General features: G+C 42.6%; 2 protein-coding genes across 2 annotated transcripts in view; one reads left to right on the top strand and one right to left on the bottom strand.

The window, feature by feature from the left end:
• Positions 1 to 18,677, top strand: part of RPS24 (ribosomal protein S24) — a 94,004-nt gene that overhangs the window by 56,780 nt on the left and 18,547 nt on the right. The gene's annotated exons all lie outside the window — the stretch shown is intronic.
• POLR3A (RNA polymerase III subunit A) overlaps positions 1 to 18,677 on the bottom strand; it is a 57,494-nt gene that overhangs the window by 31,975 nt on the left and 6,842 nt on the right. The window contains exons 4-14 of the mRNA XM_087701794.1: positions 18,254 to 18,425; positions 16,688 to 16,842; positions 15,036 to 15,275; positions 12,464 to 12,626; positions 11,617 to 11,753; positions 8,908 to 9,011; positions 7,006 to 7,147; positions 5,214 to 5,354; positions 1,675 to 1,744; positions 794 to 921; positions 288 to 426 (exon numbers count right to left, since the gene is read on the bottom strand). Of these exons, the coding sequence (XP_087557920.1) occupies positions 288 to 426; positions 794 to 921; positions 1,675 to 1,744; positions 5,214 to 5,354; positions 7,006 to 7,147; positions 8,908 to 9,011; positions 11,617 to 11,753; positions 12,464 to 12,626; positions 15,036 to 15,275; positions 16,688 to 16,842; positions 18,254 to 18,425 (1,591 nt within the window). The remainder of the gene's footprint in view (positions 1 to 287; positions 427 to 793; positions 922 to 1,674; positions 1,745 to 5,213; positions 5,355 to 7,005; positions 7,148 to 8,907; positions 9,012 to 11,616; positions 11,754 to 12,463; positions 12,627 to 15,035; positions 15,276 to 16,687; positions 16,843 to 18,253; positions 18,426 to 18,677) is intronic.

The raw sequence follows: 18,677 nt of genomic DNA, 5'->3' as shown, positions 1-18,677 counted from the left end.
TGTTTTACCTCGCACAAGCACGAAGCAGAAAACATCAGCCTGAAGATGGCGAGTGGGACCTTACCAAAATATTGCCAAGACAATCTCAATCTTACACGGAAAAAGACCTGAATACAAGAAGACCAGCATACACACACACACACACACTTTATTTTTCTTCCCTGTTTTTCAAGCTTGCCCCCCCCCCCAAAAAAAAACAACTGTTGCAAAACTAACAGTAAAGTCTCTTCAACAAATCCTGGCAATCGATGAGCACAATAACAAATCAGGGGATCCTTCCTACTTACAAGAGTCGTTACTGCACAAATCTTCTCCTTTGCCACAGTATTGTTTGCCTTTGGTTCTGAGATTGGCCTTGACTGGACAACTGTCCCCAGGCTTCAGAATGATACTAAAGACCTGCTTTCCTGTCCACAAGGTGACTGGCTAAAATAAAAAAAGAGGCCAAGAGAAAAGGATTATAAATAGGGATGTGGAAGAATGTTCTCCAGGTGCTAGTTCAAGGAGGACGAGCTGGCAACTGAGGGCCATGAGCCAAGAATGGAGGGGTCGAGCAGAGGGGAGCAACTTGATGAGCATCTTGAACTCAAACATATTCATTCTCATTCTCCCTCTCTTTCTCTCCCTCTTACTCCCTCTTTTTCTCCCTCTGTCCCTCTTTCTCCTCCCTCCCACTCTCTCCCTCTCCCACTCACCGTCCCTCTCTCTCTCTCTCTCTGTCCCTCCCTCCCTTTCTCTCTTTCCCTCCCTCTCTCCCTCTGTCGCTCTCACTCTTTCTCTCTCTCTGCCATACCTTAAGAATTGCCGGAGGTGGGAGGCGAACTTTCACTTTTTCATCCTTTCCCACCAGAATAGAGGCGATCAACTGACATGCTTTCGCTCGGTCAAAGAAAGTGTCCTTTAGTGTGAGGAGATAAGCACCTACAATATGAAAATAAAAAATCCAGAAAGAAAGAAAAAGCATTCAGGTGGGTGCATTTTATCAGCTCTCAGGTTTTCGTACCATGACATCGCGAAGAACAGCGATGTAAAACAACCCCAAAATAAAAAGCAATGTGTTTATTTAACAAAGATCATTTACATGGTAAGAAGATAAAAGAACAAAAAAAGTGATTACAAAGAAGAAAAATATTTTATCCCCTGGCACTTTCCTTCTTTATATACCCACATTTTATTTCACCTTTATAAAGCTGTAAGACTATGTCAAAAAGCAGGAACTTTTAGGGGAAAGCTTTCAGAAAAAGTGGTCCAAGGTTCATGCATTTACAGTTCATACATAACTATTTCTGAAATACTCCGATACCAATCTTCTCAAGAGATTAAAAAAACCACAACTGTGACATTGTATTAATTTCTTAATTTAAGGGGAAATGTTATTTCAATTATGAGCAAAAGACTCCCAACATTCTTTTAACAATAAGTTCCCTAAAAGCTCAGGTGAACAACAACAACAACAACAACAAATAAGAAAAAGGAATCTTCATTTCTATTTTTCGCCTCGGGTCATAATCTTTTTGGGTTTTGCTTTGTTTTCCACAACACTGGAAAAATGAAACATTTGGAAAGGCTAAAATAAAATATCCTTGTTACGCCACGTTATTTTAGAAAGACATATCTGAGGCTGAAGTTAATAAAAGTGCAACTCCTATTGGTAATAAGGTTTAAAATACACACCTGTCAGAAAATCCTGAATTGCAGCAATAAGGGGTTCTCCATTCCTTGGGGTTACCAAGTTGGCTTTTGTCTGAAAAAAGAAAATATTTTATTCTCTGCTAGTTTTACTCGCAGAAAAGAAATTGATCAGATCAGATGATGTTTGCATATCTTCACATTGGAAGCCAATTACTTAACTTTCCTGGTTCAAATGTAGACTGTAAGATACTCTTGAGATATGGAAAGCATCAAAACATATGGATAGCAGAGAAATTGATAGATAGGTGTGTATTTGGGCTTCCAAAAAATGAAACAAAGTAAAAAGGAGAAAAAATTGCTGCCCCCAAAAAATCTTTTTCAAAAAGGAGTGAAAGAATTCTTCATCCTGAAGGAATAGAAGTTAGGCGAAAAGAGAACTTGGCTCAGAACCCGATTAATAACAAGTAGACACCAATGAGCTAGCAAAATAGCTCCACCAAGGACTGGTGTCAGGGTGGATAAAAATTGATGATTAAAAAAAAAAAACAACTAAAAAAAAATAAGGTTTTTAAAAAAAATTAAATTGGATTTCTTAAAATTAAATTTATTTTAATAAAATGCTTTTGGAGTAAAAAATCTAAAGATAGTTTTCTATTTAAGATACATTCATAATTTAGTTTATTCAGCATGAAATTGAGCTTAGTTATGTAGCATGAAGCTGTACTATATGCTGCAATATTGGGATTGTTGTTGAGTCACAGAGGAGCCACTGCAGGACAGAGATGATGGTTGCTCTTTACAAATTAGGATTTAAATCGAGTTGATTTAAATCAAGCTTTTTTACTAACAATTTAAACCATGATTTAAATCAACTTGATTTAAATCAAATCCACTGGCATTAGAACTGGTGAGCTTACTGTATTTTTTGGAGTATAAGACGCACCTTTTTCCCCACAAAAAAGAGGCTGAAATTCTGGGTGCATCTTATACACTGAATACAGCATTTTTTTGCCTCCTGAAGCCCCACCCCTTCACCAAAATGGCCGTGCATAGCTTGTAGGAGGCTTTCAGAGAAAAAGTGGCCAGTTTTTTGTTCAATTTTGCCCCCCCCCCCCGCCCCCAGGAATACTCTATAAGCCTCCTAAAGTCTATTCATGCTTTTTTGGGGGGAAAAATGGGCCCGTTTTCATGAAAAAGGGGCCATTTTTGGGAGGTTTACCAAGTGCAAAACCCTTTTTTTAAAAAAATTGCCTCTTCAAAACCTTGGGGCGTCTTATATTCAGGTGCGTTTTATACTCCAAAAATACGGTAACTAGCTTAAAATTTAATAGAGTTGCAGTGACCTGATCTGTTGCAGGGCGCGTAATAAAAAGGATTATCAATACAGGGGAATATTTGTAGCTTAGGGTTGAAATGAGGAACCCTTATGACAGAGCTGCCCACCGATATGCCAAACCGTATCTCTAAAGCAGGAAAAAAAATGCAGTTAAAAACAGGGCGTAAAATGAAATAGCAGAGCTCAATTGTAACGTATTCAAGACAGAAATGGGGCCTTAAGGCTCTCTCTAAGGAAGTCTGTCAAGGTAGGAATCCATCGAATGGCCACTGAATTCCCCCCACCCCTCCTAACTCAAAGAACCACTATAGTTTGTTTTGGGTAGATGAAATGAACAGAATAAAAAAATAGCATAGGGTGAAAGGACCTTGGAGGTCTTCTAGTCCAACCTATTGACACGGAATCTAATGTTCCTATTGATAGTTCTGAGGAAGCATATGTGCCAATCAGTGGTGGGATTCAATATTTTTTACTACAGGTTCTGTGGGCGTGGTTTGCTGGACGTGGCAGGGGAAGGATACTGCAAAATCCCCATTCTCTCTCGATCAACTGGGACTCAGGAGGCAGAGAATAGATGGGGGCGGGGCCAGCCAGAGGTGGTATTTACCGGTTCTCCAAACTACTCAAAATTTCCGCTGCCAGAACTTCTTGGATACCACCTTTGCTACCTACCTATCTTATCTCTTTGTCTGTCTATGTGTCTGCCCATCCTCCGTCCATCATCCATCCATCCATCCATCCATCCATCCATCCATCCATCCATCCATCCATCCATCCATCCATCCACAGTATCTATCTATCTCTAATCTGAAAGCATGAGAGAATTCTTCAAACAACTGAAAATAAGTCACACGGAGGAAAGCCAAGATTCCAGAGGATACAAAACAGAGGATTTAAATTAGAAGAAGGCACATTTCTATTGAACATAAGGGCGGAAATAATTAAAAACACCAAAGTCCCTTCCAATTCGGGAGGCTGAATACCACCTCTGATGTCAATGTCACCAGTGGCTCTACAGGCCTTCAAGGCCATGGAAAGTTCCTCAGGAAACACCCAATGTCCCTAGGATGACACCCAATGTCTCTAGGATGACTTCCTAGGGGGGGAAGGGCGGATGACGATTTCTGCACTTCTTTCTATTATTTAAAGTGTGTCAGCTTGTCTAGGTGAATTGTACCAGTGCTTCTGCGTGGAGAAGTGAACAAGCATATAAATATGAGTGTCAAAATATGTTCAAGGTTCCCTCTTGCTAAAGAGGAATTTTTTGTTCAGCTGAATAAACACATAAATACCACTTATCAAGGTAAGCACCTGGATTCTGTCTTTCTTTATACCAAGTCACCCCTGAAACCAGCAAAACAAACACCCTGCTCGGGCAGGAGACCCTATACAATTCTGGACAAAGGGCTGTCGAATCTCTTTTAGAGACGCTCCAGTGATGGAGCACTCACAACTTCTGGAGGCAACCCATTACATTGATTCATTGTTCTCACTGTCAGAAAGTTTCTCCTTAGTTCTAGGTGGTTCTCTCCTTGATGAGTTTCCATCTTTTGTTTCCTGCTTGCTCTCAGGTGCTTTGGAGAGTAGATTGACTTCTTCTCTGTGAGAGTCTCTCAAACATTGAAAGTCTGCCATCCTGTTTTCCCTAGTCCTTCCCTTCGTTAGACTAGACCAGTGATGGTTAACCTTTTTGCCAGCATGCACCCATAATGCAATGCATGCATGACCCCCGTTTCCCCCACCCTGCATGCACCCTGCCCCTTGCGCATGACCTCTGCACGTGCACCCGCCCCCCCGGGCATCAGAGACCCCAAAACCAGCTGGCTGGCAGGAGGCGTGCACGCATGTGCGGTGGAGTTGAGCGGGATGGCTTGCCTGCCCACAGAAAGGGATCAGTCAGCCACCTGTGCCACGCATGCTATAGGTTCGCCATCACGGGACTAGACATTCCCAATTCCTGTAACTGTTCTTCACCATTTCATCTTCCAGTCTCCTAATCATCTTTGTTGTTCTTCTCTATACTCCCCCCCCCCAGGGTCTCAACATTATTTTTTTGTATCATGGTGACCAAAATTGAATCGACTGCCTTCATTTCGGGGGGGGGGGGGAGGAGGATGCAACGGTTCAGATCAATTTGCGCCGCTGAAAACTCTTCCGACTCCTGAAGGCTGTCACTAACCACATGAATTCGGCAGCGGCCTGTGGGTCTGTTTGCAACGCTGGTGAGAACAAGAGGTTTGCTTACCCCCATCAGGACCAATGCTTCGGCTTTGGCTTCTTCTGTTTGAGGAAGATGAAGATTCATCTCATCGCCATCAAAATCTGCGTTGTATGGTGTGCAAACGCATTCATTGAATCGGAAAGTCCGGTGTGGTTTTACTTTAGCCTGAAACACAACATCAATCCAAGGTAAGAAAGAGAACAAATGCTCACGGATTTTATTTATTTATTTATTTATTTAAAATGTTTTTTTATTAAACAGGTTTTTTCCCATTTTTTAAACACAAATATCATCTTTGCAACATTTCCACATTGGTAAGCCTCCATTATACTCTTTTTATCCATACATGTATACCTTTATATATCTATATCTATTTATACATTTTTCATACACTAATATGATCATTTCTATTTCTTCTATACATATTACTCTTTCAACGCATTTATTTCTATACATCTTAATATCATTCTATATACATATATTCTTCTTATAAATATTATTCTGTACTATTTTATATACATCTTACATTCCCCACCCTCTTATTAATTATGCAGTTTTATGATTGTTTTCTAATTTCTTAATCTTTTTTCCTTTAATGCTTTCTTATTCTTTGCATCTTTCCTCTAGCCATTTGCACCATAAATTCCATACTAAGTAATACTCAGATTCTCCTTTGTCTTTTATTTCTTTTGCAAGTCGGTCCATTTCAGCACATTCTAATACTTTTTAAATCACATTTTCTCGATGATTTTAAATACGCCAATATGCTAATAACGGGATGCTTCGGTCCTATGGCTTTGAATAGGGCTGTTTTAACAACAACAACAACAAAAAGGACATATTTGCTTTGGAATACAGTAACACACAGTTGTTGTTCAGTTAATCCATTTTCCCCATTGACGTTGCTTGTCAGAAGGTCACAAAAGGGGATCGTGTGACTTCAGGACCCTGCAACAGTCCTAAGTATATGCCAGTTGCCAAGCATCCAAATTTTGATCACATGACCATGGGGATGCTGCAACATTCATAAGTGTAAAAGCTGTCATAAATCCCTTTTCCCCAGCACTTTGCAACCAGTGGGAGGGGCCATTAAATGAATTAAATGAATGGCTGTTAAGTCAAGAACTACCATTAAATGAATGGCTGTTAAGTCAAGAACTACCAGCATATACTTGTTAGAATCTTAGTTTTTTCCTTGGCAAATATCTACGGAGATTCTCCGTCATCCAGGTCATGGTTGTCGTTTTGCTTCTCATCCAAGAAGCTTCTTCAGCTCTCAGAGATGAAAGGCGAAACATCTTCAAAGAAAAACCAGGAAGTCCAGTTGTCTTTAAAAAAAGCATCTTTGGGTTTTCCTTCGCAATTTAGGTTTGGTTCTACTTTCTACAGAAACTAGGGAATAGTTAGCTATTTATCACAGAATAACAGAGTTGGAAGGGGCCTTGGAGGTCTTCTAGTCCATGCCCTGCTCAGGAAGGAAGCCCTTGTAGCCCATCCCTCTCCAAGAAGACAAAATATTTTAGGAAATATTAAAAAGGGCAGAATATTTCCCATAAAAGGCAGAAACTCACCATCCCCTAGAGTCAGAAACGACTAGCACATATGTGCGAGGGGAACCTTTACCTTTTCCAATAGCAATAGCACTTAGACTTATATACTGCTTCATAGTGCTTTACCGCCTCACTAAATGGTTTACAGAGTCAGTATATCTCCCCCAACAATCTGGGTCTTCATTTTACCCTCCTCGGAAAGATGGAAGGCTGATTCCACGAAAGACCATGAAACAATGAGAAACCTTACGTAGATTTGCCCTTACTATATGAGCCATGATGCTGAGCTTGTGCAAAGAGGGCTGGCGGTTAAACAAGACTATGTCTCCATCGATCAGGTGCCTCTCTACAATGTCTCCATACTTCAGTTCCTGTGCCATCCTCTCTCGATTTCCGTATTTCAAAAACCTAAGCAGGGGCAGGAAGAGAGAAAGGAAATACAGAATGAGATTCAATCTTGCCCTTAAATATTATTTTTTGTTTCTAAGTTTTTTTGTTTTTTTAATAAATGTATCAAATCAATATGTGAACAGTGTGATGTGGGTGTCATACACTCTCATACAAATAAAACTAAAAAATTAATCATAATTATTACATTCAATCAACTTATATATTTCTAGTAAACAATACACATTTGTCTTAGATTGCAATCTATCATTAGATTGCAATCTATCACGTTTTCTCTTATTATTGTTTTCATTTTATTATATAAAAATGTATAATTGCTATTCCCCTTTCTCTTATTTCTATCATCTATTCTAGCTTTTAATCATATCACCCTTTATTAGAAGACTTTTCCTTTCTTTCCTTTCTAACTTCTAATCATGTCACCTATCTTAAAAAAAAAGAAGAAAAGAGAGAAAGAGAAAGGGAGAAGCAAATTAGAATAACAACATAAAAGAAATCATCCATCCATTGTCTCTTGCCCGCTTCAATACTTTAATTGCTATGCTTTAAGAGAAAGAGAGGGAGAAAAAAAAGCAAATCAAAACAATGATTAAAGATAATAATAATCATCATCGTCTATTCATCGTCTCTGGCCCACTTCAATACTTTAATTGCTACGCCTTTTTTTTTAATTTGCCTTCCAAGTTCCTTCCTTAGATCTTTATCGCTGTCTATGTTTGCTTCTTGATATTCCTAGATTGAAGGGGGGGGGGACACACACAGATATTTTGAAGTACTGTCTACTTGGGTTTTAGAAACTGCTTGATGTTATATAAAACCTCTCGAGAAAGCTAGTACTTCCTGTGTAAGAACATTTTCCTAATAGTAGAAAAAATTATTATTTTTTAATTAATTATTGAAATGATTACCTCTTTCACTCCATCCTCAGAAAAACCCTGCCCCCTTATATCTTGGAAATGCCTTCTTTAGTAATAAAAATGATTTCCACAAAAACCTGTTAGTCATCTAACAATCAAAAGTTGCAGCGCAGGCATTACGCTCAATTGTTCAGGACAAGAAAGAGTAGCATACTTTGTTGTCCAAAGTGCTGATCAACAATACAACCATTTTTAACTGTACAGTTAATTGGATTAAATTAAAACTGCACATGCTTCTATCAGCTGAATTGGAATCCAAGCCTCTAAAGGTTTTTACATCTAAAAGCCCATCCCTGCTTTCCTGGAAAAGTATGTTTATAAGGGTTAATTTTACCCACATTTAAAAACAGAAGGGCCTTAGGAAAAGAAATGAAATAAACTGACAGGAAGAAACCACGCATTTCATGTTGTATTACATCCGATACCCTATAGAGCCGTGATGGCAAACCTATGGCAGAGGTGGCACACAGAGCATTCTCTGTGAGCATGCGTGCCATCGCCAGCTGCTCTTCTGGTTTCTGGCATTGGTCTTTGTGGGCGCTGGAGTGCCGGAAAGCCGCCTGAAAACAGCCCAAAAAATGGCCAAAAAACAGTCTTTTTTTGGGGTCAAAAACGACCTGAAAACACCCTGAAAAACGGCCTGAAAAGAGCCAGAAAATAGGCATTCGTGCACTGGCCAGCTGGTCTTTGGGTTTCCAGCATTCCGGCGCATGCACATGCATGCGCGTTCTGGTTTGGGCACTCGGTGTTGAAGAGGTTATGTATGACTGAAGCCAACAACTGAAAATGCAGGAACAGGGGACAGTGAACTAGAAAAATGCCACTTTTGATCAAAGACCGTACCGTTTCATTTGTGTATGCCTCTGCTGGATGAAGTTGGCGCCGGGATGCACTTCGGGACCATTTCGTACCAGTTTCCTCATGAAGGCGATGTTGGCTTTGTTTACCTGCAGGAGAAAGAAAGGAAATGCACCTTTAAAGGTCCAGAGTGTAAGGGAAAACAAACCTTTACGATGACCTAAAGAACTCATCCAGGCATCCTTAGAAAGCAAGAAGCAAAGCCTTGATCCCAACAAAACCTTTTTTATTTACACAATTGTGAATTCCTTTCTTTCACTGTCAGCAAGGCTTAGCAAACAGTCTTTCAGAGGAATGTTTATCCACATGCACCTTCTTTACCTTGTTCAGAGTGCTGCCAGATAAGTAGTTTCCAAACACAGGGCAAAGCAAAACTTGACACAGAGTCTCTTATAATCCCAAACAGAACTTTCCACTGTTGACATGAATAAATGGTTTCCAGCAAAAGTCCACTCCCCTTTTGTTTCCTATGGGAGGGGCCAATCACCTCCAAGGTGTGGCTTTACTCCTACGTTGACCCTGCTTTCTTAGTTGTTCTTGTCTTCTGGCAGCTCTGCATATGCACACATTGGGAACAGGCTCCAGCTGTTCTTCTGCCTCACTGTTGTCTAACTCCCTCTCTGCCTCTGACGCAGAGCCCTCCTCTGAGCTTTCCTCAACCCCCAGGACTGGCCCATGTTCCTCCCCAACTTCATCATTGTTCAAGCAGGGAACCTTATTTCATTTCAAACAAACGGCTATCCAACCTCTTCTTAAAAACCTCCTGTGATGAAACACTCACAACCTCTGTGGGAAAACTGTTCCACTGATTGTTCTCACTCTTGCATTTCTCTTTAGTTCTAGGTTGGTTCTCTCCTTGATTAGCTTCCATCCATTGCTTCTTGTCCTGCCTTCTGGTGCTTTGTCTTCACTATTAGGAAGTTTCTCCTTAATTGATTTGAGTTGTGAGCCGCCCTGAGTCCCCTTCGGGGAGAAGGGCGGCATATAAATGAAATAAATCCTAATCCTAATTCCAGGTTGCTTTTCTTCTTGACTAGTTTCCATCCATTGCCTCTTGTCCTGCCCTCAGGTGCTTTGAAGAATTGGTTGACCTGTTCTTCTTTGTGGCAGCCCCTGAGATATTGGAACACTGCTATCATGTTACCCCTAGTCCTTCTTTTCATCAAATGAGACATATCCAATTCGAGCAACCATTCTTCATATGTTTTAGCCTTCGGTTCCCTAATCATCTTGGTTGCTCTTCTCTGCACTCTTTCCAGTGTCTCAACATCTTTTTTAAAAATAAATATGGTGATCAAAACTAGATGCTTGTTATAGTGTGGTATTACCAAGGTATTATAAAGTGGTATTAACAATTCATGTGATCTTAATTCCGTGGCACGACAAAACCGCGCTACGCAAAATAGCGTAGATTAAATCGCGTCGCTAAAGCCGCGATGTCATCACCGCTGCGACAACAGCACGGCGACAGAAGGGCGTTCTACATGCTTTGCTCTTTGCCTCCAAAGGTAGCCCTCCTCCTCCAGCTGACAGCGGGCACGGGGCAAAGCGGGCTGCCCAGCAGCAGCAGCCCGCAGGAAGGGTCCAGCACAGCCGCGGGGGGCAGCAGGAAGCCTGCGGGGGGCCCGAGTGGGGCCGCCGCCGCCGGTGGAGGAGGATGCGGCAGCGGCAGCAGCTCTCCCGGGGCCGGCGAAGCGGGCTTGCCCGGCGGCTGTGGCCACCCGTCCAAGATGTTGTTGAGGAAGAAGAGGGCGGCCTGCCTCCGCCGGGCAAGCCCGCTTCGCCGGCCCCGGTAGAGCCTCAGCCGCTGCCGCGTCCTCCTCCGCCGGCGTCGGGGCCCCCGCTCGGGCCCCCCGCGGGCTTCCTGCTGCCCCCCGCGGCTGTGCTGGACCCTTCTCGCGGGCTGCTGCTGCTGGGCAGCCCGCTTTGCCCTGTGCCCGCTGCCACTGTCAGCTGGAGGAGGAGGACTACCTTTGGAGGCAAAGAACGAAGCATGTAGAACGCCCTTCTGTCACCGCGCTGTTGTCGCGGCGGTAGGGTCGTTTTTTTCTTAGCGCTTCGGACGCCGCGGATTTGCCTCCGCACTTATGTCGGCGCAGATAAAGGCATTGCGGTTTTGTGGTGAAACCCTTAATTCTATCCCTCTATGAATGCAACCTAGGATTTAATTCAATTCGATTAAAACTAAGTGTGAAATCTTTAACTGAGGGCAACTTCGACAGGGCTTCTATACTAGTGATGGTGATCTTTTTTGGCACCGAGTGCCAAAAAGGTTGCACAGAAACATCACGAGGGTGCCCGTGTTCATTGGGGCCGTGCTCCAGAAAGGCTGAATTTCTGGAATCTAGTGTCCATGTGCGCCTGACAATCAGTTGGCAAGCATCCATGTGCAGGCTTTTTTTGGGCAATGCCCCATGTGCGAAGGGATCGCGCTCTGGAAAAGCTGAACGTCCAGTTTCTGGTGTGCATGCGCACCCAACAATCAGCTGGCCAGCGTGAACGCCCGCACCGATTTTCGGCATTGCCGTATGTGCGAAGGACAGCTGATCGTTGCACCAGAAACCCAAACAGGCCAGGCCTTGCATGCCGGTGACATGGCTTCGTGTGCCACTTTGGGCACATGTGCCATAGGTTCGCCATCACAGTTCTATACGAAAGGGCCACCCAAAGAGAATAAGAACGTGTCTGAGCTACCTTCTCAGGAAAGGTGAGAATCTTTGCCACATGGACAGGTACAGCCACTTCATCAATTCTCAGGTTAGGGTCGGGAGAGATCACTGTTCTGCCTGAGAAATCAACTCGCTTTCCAGACAAGTTTCCCCTAAACCGACCTAAGCAGAACAAAAACAAAAAAGGAAAGAGGGAAAATAAGGTGAACTCAGTGAAATAAAACCTGATTGATGTTTCAGTGAAAAAACAAACAAAACCAAGTGTAGGCTTGCAACTCTGTTATAGGTACATATCCACTTTCCAAGGCTGCAAGCAAAAGGCATCCTTGGCTCAAGAATAATGCTAAACATTTTCAAGATTGTGTAATGTGATCGCCAGAGGCTGACATGGACGTTGTCATTCACATAAGTAAAGGTTCCCCTCACATATATGTGCTAATCGTTTCCATCTCTAGGGAGCAGTGCTCATCTCCATTTGAAAGCTGAAGAGCCAGCGTGTCTGAAGAAATCTCTGTGGTCATGTGGCTGGCGTGACTAAACATCAAAGGCACACGGAACACTGTTACCTTCCCACCAAAAGTGATCCCTATTTTTTTACTTGCATTTTTTATGTGCCTTCGAACTGCTAGGTTGGCAGAAGCTGGGACAAATAATGGGAGCTCAGTCTGTTATACAACACTAGGGATTCGAACCGCTGAACTCCTGACCTTTCTGATCGACTCAGCATCTTAGTCAATGAGCCACTGCATCCCTTCGCTGAGGATTACCTGCACATAACTTTCAGGGTAACCAGAGACGACAATGAGACTCCAGATATGGATTAACAGTGGGGCCCACAAATGATGGAGGCGACTAAAATGGGGAGCACCAACCTTGTTTTCCTTTGAGCCTTTGGACAAAGCCCCTGGTCCATTTCTTGGGCGCCATGTTGAGGGGAATGCCAGAAAGTTCACTGTTAATATACAGGGCACATTGTAGCTGCAGGAAGTCCCAATCTTCCATTATCATCTGAGTTTTGGCTCCGGATATTCTATGCTGAACAGAGAAAGAGAGATTAAAAATTATTGATTGTAACATTGGAAAGTTTACTCTTTTTTTTAAAAAGAGAATGGCTCATGGACAACTTAAGCAATAGTAACATCACTTAGACTTACAATGTATCACAGAAGTGAGTACACCCATTCACATTTTGTAAATATTTAAGTACATCTTTCCATGTGACAACACTGGAGAAATGACACTTTGATACAATGTAAAGTAGTGAGCATACAGCTTGTATAACAGTGTAAATGTGCTGTCCCCTCAAAATAACGCAATACACAGCCATTCATGTCTAAACTGCTGGCAACAAAAGTTAATACACCCCTAAGTGATCATGTCCAAATGGGGCCCAAGTAGACATTTGTCCTCCCTGGTGTCATGTGACTGGTTAGTGCGACAAGGTCTCAGGTGTGTTAAATTTGATGTTATTCCTCTCACTCTCTCACACTGGAAGTTCAACACGGCACCTCATGGCAATGAACTCTCTGAGGATCTGAAAAAACGGTTTTTTACTCTACATAAAGATGGCCTAGCAAGTGATGGCGAATGCTTTTCTGCTCAGGTGCCAAAAGGATGCTTGGGCACGCGATAGCATGTGTGCCCACACCAATAATGCAATGCCCTCCCGTCGCGCATGTGCCAGACTTCCGGTAGGCCCTCCTTAGGCTTCAGGAAAGCCTCCGGAGCTTCTGGATGGCGAAAAATGGGCCCAATGGGCCTACCGGAAGTTTGGAAACGTTGGGCCCATTTTTTGCCATCCACAGGCTCTGGAGGCTTTCCTGAAGCCTGGGGAGTGTAAAAACAGCTTCCCCTGGCCTTCTGGAAGGCTGAAAATCAGCTGGCCAGCACGCACATGCGTGCTGGAGCTGACAGCTTGTGTGCCGGCAGATATGGCTCTGTGTGCCACCTGTGCCACAGGTTCGCCATCAGGGGGCTAGGCTATAAGATGGCCAAGATCCTGAAACTGAGCTGCAGCATGGTGGACAAGACACAGCAGTTTAACAGGAGAGGTTCCAATTAGAAAAATCAATAAGGTATCCAAATGGACATGCAATATATCTTGGTCTGAATTCATGATGAGGAAAGAACAATCTTGAAATGTTCAATATTTGAAATAGTTAAGTTGAGGCAATATTTCACAATTAATAGGAGACCAGATTCTTGCAACCCCAACAGACAACCAACTGGGAAAAGTTTCTTTCAGGAAACTTCAAGAGCAAGGGAGAAGAGAGGGAGAGGAAAAAGGGAGGGGTGGGGAGGAGAGGAAAGAGTGGGGAAGGGAAAGGAGAGAAGAGATAGGAGAGGAGAGGAGAAGAGGGTGGGGAGAAGAGAAAAGATGGAAAAGAAAGAGGGGGGGAGTGTAGAAGAGAGAAGAAGAGGTAGGAGAGAAGAGGAGAGGGAGTGTAGAAGAGAAGAAGAGATAGGAGAGGATTGGAGAGGAGAGAAGGGAAGAGAACAAGGGGGCGGAGAAGAGAGGAAAGGGAAAGGAAAGCAAGATAAGAGGCAGGAGTGGAGAGAAGAGAGGGAAGGGAAGGGAAGAGAAAGAGAGATGGTGGGAGAAATTGACCAACCCAAGAGAAAATCTCTAGGTAAAACCATAGAACATCTTCTGCAAATATTATACCACTTTTCATACTGATTTGAGATTCATTGTCCAAGCTACGTTAAACATGATTGATAAGGAATTTCAGGAGTGCTACTTGTACTTCGTATCTTCTGTCGGCTGGTTCATTTTGTTCCTGTAGCTCTTTCTAGTCTTTATATTTAACTACAGAACTTTTTTTTTTTTTAAAAAACCTACTAAAAATAAACAATAATGTATATCGGTAGCCTTCTGTTTGGATGGCTTCGTATTTTGCCCCGTGTAAATTTTCTCACTTAGTTTCACTTGAAATAATAAAATAGACGAAGTTAAATTGGATACCGCCATGGTTTCACTCTACAGTTAGCACATTATGTACAGCAAGTGGAAGGACCTGGTATTTAAACTGCCTTAAATAAAATCCTTAAATGAAATTTAAAGTCTTAAATTAAGCAGCCTTAAATGAAAGCTTTAAATAAAACTATTCCAGTGTTTACAAATTATATTTTAAAGTGAGAGGGAGAGAGTAGGATGTGTATTGTAATATATGACCAATTTTCTTTATCGTTTTTTAAAAAAGGAAACAATATGGAGATTTTTCATTTTTTTCCTTCAAATTGAAAGATGGGGAAAAAAGTAAATAAAAAACAAAAACAAAACCTAAAGCTAAAAAAATTTCCCCTCCTTTCTTTCTTTCTTTCTTTCTCTTCTTTCTTTCTTTCTTTCTTTCTTTCTTTCTTTCTTTCTTTCTTTCTTTCCTTCCTTCCTTCCTTCTTTCCTTCCTTCCTTCCTTTGTAGCTGCAAGAAGCAAAAGAAGCTACCTTTTTGATCACATCGTTAAGGAAAATGATTTCCGTCAGCTTCATTGTCAGATCATCCTCGTTGGTGCCAGATTTCAAGTCGCTGATCACAGAAGGCCGAATGCAGAGGGGTGGAACCAAAAGGCGGGTCAGAATCAGGTCAGAAGGTTTCCCCGATTCAGGGTTCATCAGAAGGAGAGGGATGTCTTCTGCAGGAATTCTCTTCAAGATGTTCAATACCATTAGGGGGTTCAGGTTCTCCTGTAAGAGTCAAAACAATAGAGTCACATTTTTACCAAATCTCCCTTCTGGGGCGACAACTCACCTCAGCAAACTCACCATGGCCAACTCAGTAGGGCCAACTCGCCGCAGTCAACTTGCCACGGCTAATTCACCATGGCCAACTCGCTACACCCAACTCACCATGACCAACTTGCATGGGACAATTTACCATAGCCAACTTGCTATAGGCAATTCACCATGGCCAACTCACTGCGGCCAACTTGCTACAGCCAACTCAGTATGGCCAACTCACCGCAGCTAACTCGCCACAGCCAATTCACCATGGCCAACTCGCTACACCCAACTCACCATGACCAACTTGCATGGGCCAATTTACCATAGCCAACTTGCCATAGCCAATTCACTATGGCCAACTCACCATGGCCAACTTGCCATGGCCAATTCAGTATGGCCAACTCACCACAGCATTAGTTATACTAATATTGAAATGGAATAGAATCATTAAAGAAAGGATGCCAAAGAAGGGACAAAATAAAATATGAATGACAAAAATTATTATTTTTTAATTATTTAAAATAATTAAATTGAATTGTTGAATTGTCCCGCAGTGAGTTGTCTCCATTAGAGTGTTACAGTGTAGTTTTAGTAATAATAAATTCATATTATCATTCCTCCTGGTAGGAATTTGTAGCCTTCAATTTGTTTAGTGACTGAAGTTACAGCAGCACTGAAAAATGTGACTTATGACTTTTGTTTCTCACCTCTTTGCAATATCCCGAAGGCCAAGGGATCAAAATGTGAAGGCTCGGCAAACTTGTTCATATTTATGACAGTTGCCTTGCCTGAAGTCACGTGATCATACTTTGTGACTTTCTGACAAGCAGAGTAATTGAGGAACCCAGATTCACTTCACAACTGGGTTACTACCTTAACAACTGCACTGATTCATTTAACAACCGTGGCAAGGAAAGTTGTAAAATGGGGCAAAACTCACTTTACTGTCTTGCTTAGCAATGGAAATTTCGGGCTTAATCATGGTTGTTAAGTTGAGGACTATAACCCCCCCCCCCAATATTTAAGCTAATTTGCTCTCCCTGTGATCCTTCTATACAAGTCAAGGCACAGACACACAGTGATGGCTAACCTTTTCGGCAATGAGTGCCGAAAGCACGTGCACGCACACCTATAATACATGCACAACCATCTGGTGTGCCCCAACTCCCTGCGCATGCATGCATGACCCCCACACATGCACCTGTGACCCCCACCCATGTGCAGCAGAGCTGAGCTGGAGTGAGGGCTCGTATGGCCGCAGAGAGGGCTCTGCATCCCATAGGTTTGCCATCACCTATAGAGGAGATCCACTTATTGTAAAAAAACCAAAAAGAGTGAACTGGGCTAATCTATGGTTTGATATGTTTTTAACTCACCTGGGCTTTTCCCAGTAAAGATTCGATCTCTTTGTTATGTTCTATTGCAGTGTCGAAGGACTGGATGAAATCAGACACCAGGGGGTCCACAATCTTTTTGGTGGTCTTATACTTCTCATGAATGATCTTCAGCAAGCCACATTTCTTTACGGTACCTACAAGGTAAGAAGGTTCCAAACCAAGGTTATATTTGAATCCGCTCTTTAACTGAGTTTGCGGCTTCGCACAAAAAGCAATGAAAAGAGTCTTCTGCCATAAGGACACCACCCAAAAACTGTAAAGGTGGTGCAGATGTTATGATTTCCAAAATGTGAAGAATGAGCACATTCAGCCCCAGTTGGTTTTTGTTGGGGACACTAATATTCAAGGTGACCGTTATGGAGATAAGAGATCCAATCTGGTAATGTGGTTCAAGATACTGGCTAGAAACTGGGGAAGCCAACTGGGTGACCAGGGGCCAGTCACGTTCTCTCTGCCTTAGGAAGAAGACAATGGCAAACCATCTCTGACAACTTTCCCCAGCAAAGGGTCAAGGAGCCCTGGTGGTTCAGTGGTTAGAATGTACAGTATTGCAGGCTAATTCTGCCGACTGCCAGCAGTTTGCTTCTCAGCGGCTGAAGGATGATTTAGCCTTCTATGGTCAGTAAAACAAGGACCCAGATTGTTGGGGGCAAGAGGCTAACTCTGTAAACCGTTTAGTGAGGGCTGTAAAGCACTGTGAAGTGGTATATAAGACTAAGCACTATTGCTATCTTCCTTCCTTCCTTCCTTCCTTCCTTCCTTCCTTCCTTCCTTCCTTCCTTCCATCCATCCATCCATCCATCCATCCATCCCAGCTCAAGGTTGACTCAGCCTTCCACCCTTCTGAGGCTGGTAAAATGAGGACCCAGATTATTGGGGGCAATATCCTAACTCTGTAAACTGCCTGGAGAGAGGGCTGTAAAGCACTGTGAAATGGTATATAAATCTAAGTGCTATTGCTATCTTCCTTCCTTCCTTCCTTCCTTCCTTCCTTCCTTCCTTCCTTCCTTCCTTCCTTCCTTCCATCCATCCATCCATCCATCCATCCATCCATCCATCCATCCATCCATAAACAAATAAATATCCATTCCTCTTATTTTTACTATATTAGGTGTAGCAGTGGTGCAGTAGTTAGAATGCAGTCTAATTCTGCTGACTGCTGACTCACAGCACTTCGGCAGTTCGAATCTCACCAGCTCAAGGTTGACTCAGCCTTCCAAGGTTGGTAAAATGAGGAGCCAGATTGCTGGGGGCAAGAGGCTGACTCTGTAAACCGCTTAGAGAAGCCTGTAAAGCACTGTGAAGTGGTATATAAGTCTAAGTGCTATTGCTGTTGACTAAGCCTTCCATCCTTCCAAGGTTGGTAAAATGAGAACCCAGACTGTTGGGGAAAAAAGGCTGACTCTGTAAACAGCTTAGAGAGGGCTGCAAAGCACTGTGAAGCGGTATATAAGTCTAAGGGCTATTGCTATTTGCTGAACTCCATATGTAAATTCCAATCGTCTTGTCAAGATGCAGATGAAGGGGGTTGAGAATCAAACCTACCGTTGAAAGCACCACAATGGGGGCAAGTATTCTTTTTCCTGCATTTTTCAGAGATCTTTTTCTTCAAGCCTCTTTTCTGGAGATAGGTCAACCCGGGTCTCTTCAGATAATCCAAAAATTGTTTCTGTTCTTCAGTAGTTAGTAAGATACGGCAACAAGTCTTGCAAATCATCTAAAAGAGGAGGAGAAAAATGTCAGAGCGTTTGCAGTGGGACTACTCTTAGGAGACAAACCAGGAGCAAAACACAGCACACAAGAGACTTAGACAATTAACAGTGGTTTATATACAAGACATATAAAGAAACATACGTGGTAGCAAATACCTGACAAGCAATCAATCTTCTTCTGAATATCACACAAAGAATTTAGCAATGGATAGCCTGCTCATTTCCAACCTATTCTGGACACCTCATTGTTTAAGCAA

This window comes from Thamnophis sirtalis, unplaced genomic scaffold (assembly GCF_051295495.1).
Source record: "Thamnophis sirtalis isolate CommonGarterSnake01/CBP01778 unplaced genomic scaffold, rThaSir2_p1.2 scaffold_15, whole genome shotgun sequence".
Lineage (NCBI taxonomy): Eukaryota > Metazoa > Chordata > Lepidosauria > Squamata > Natricidae > Thamnophis > Thamnophis sirtalis.
This window is presented reverse-complemented; position numbering and strand designations above follow the sequence as displayed.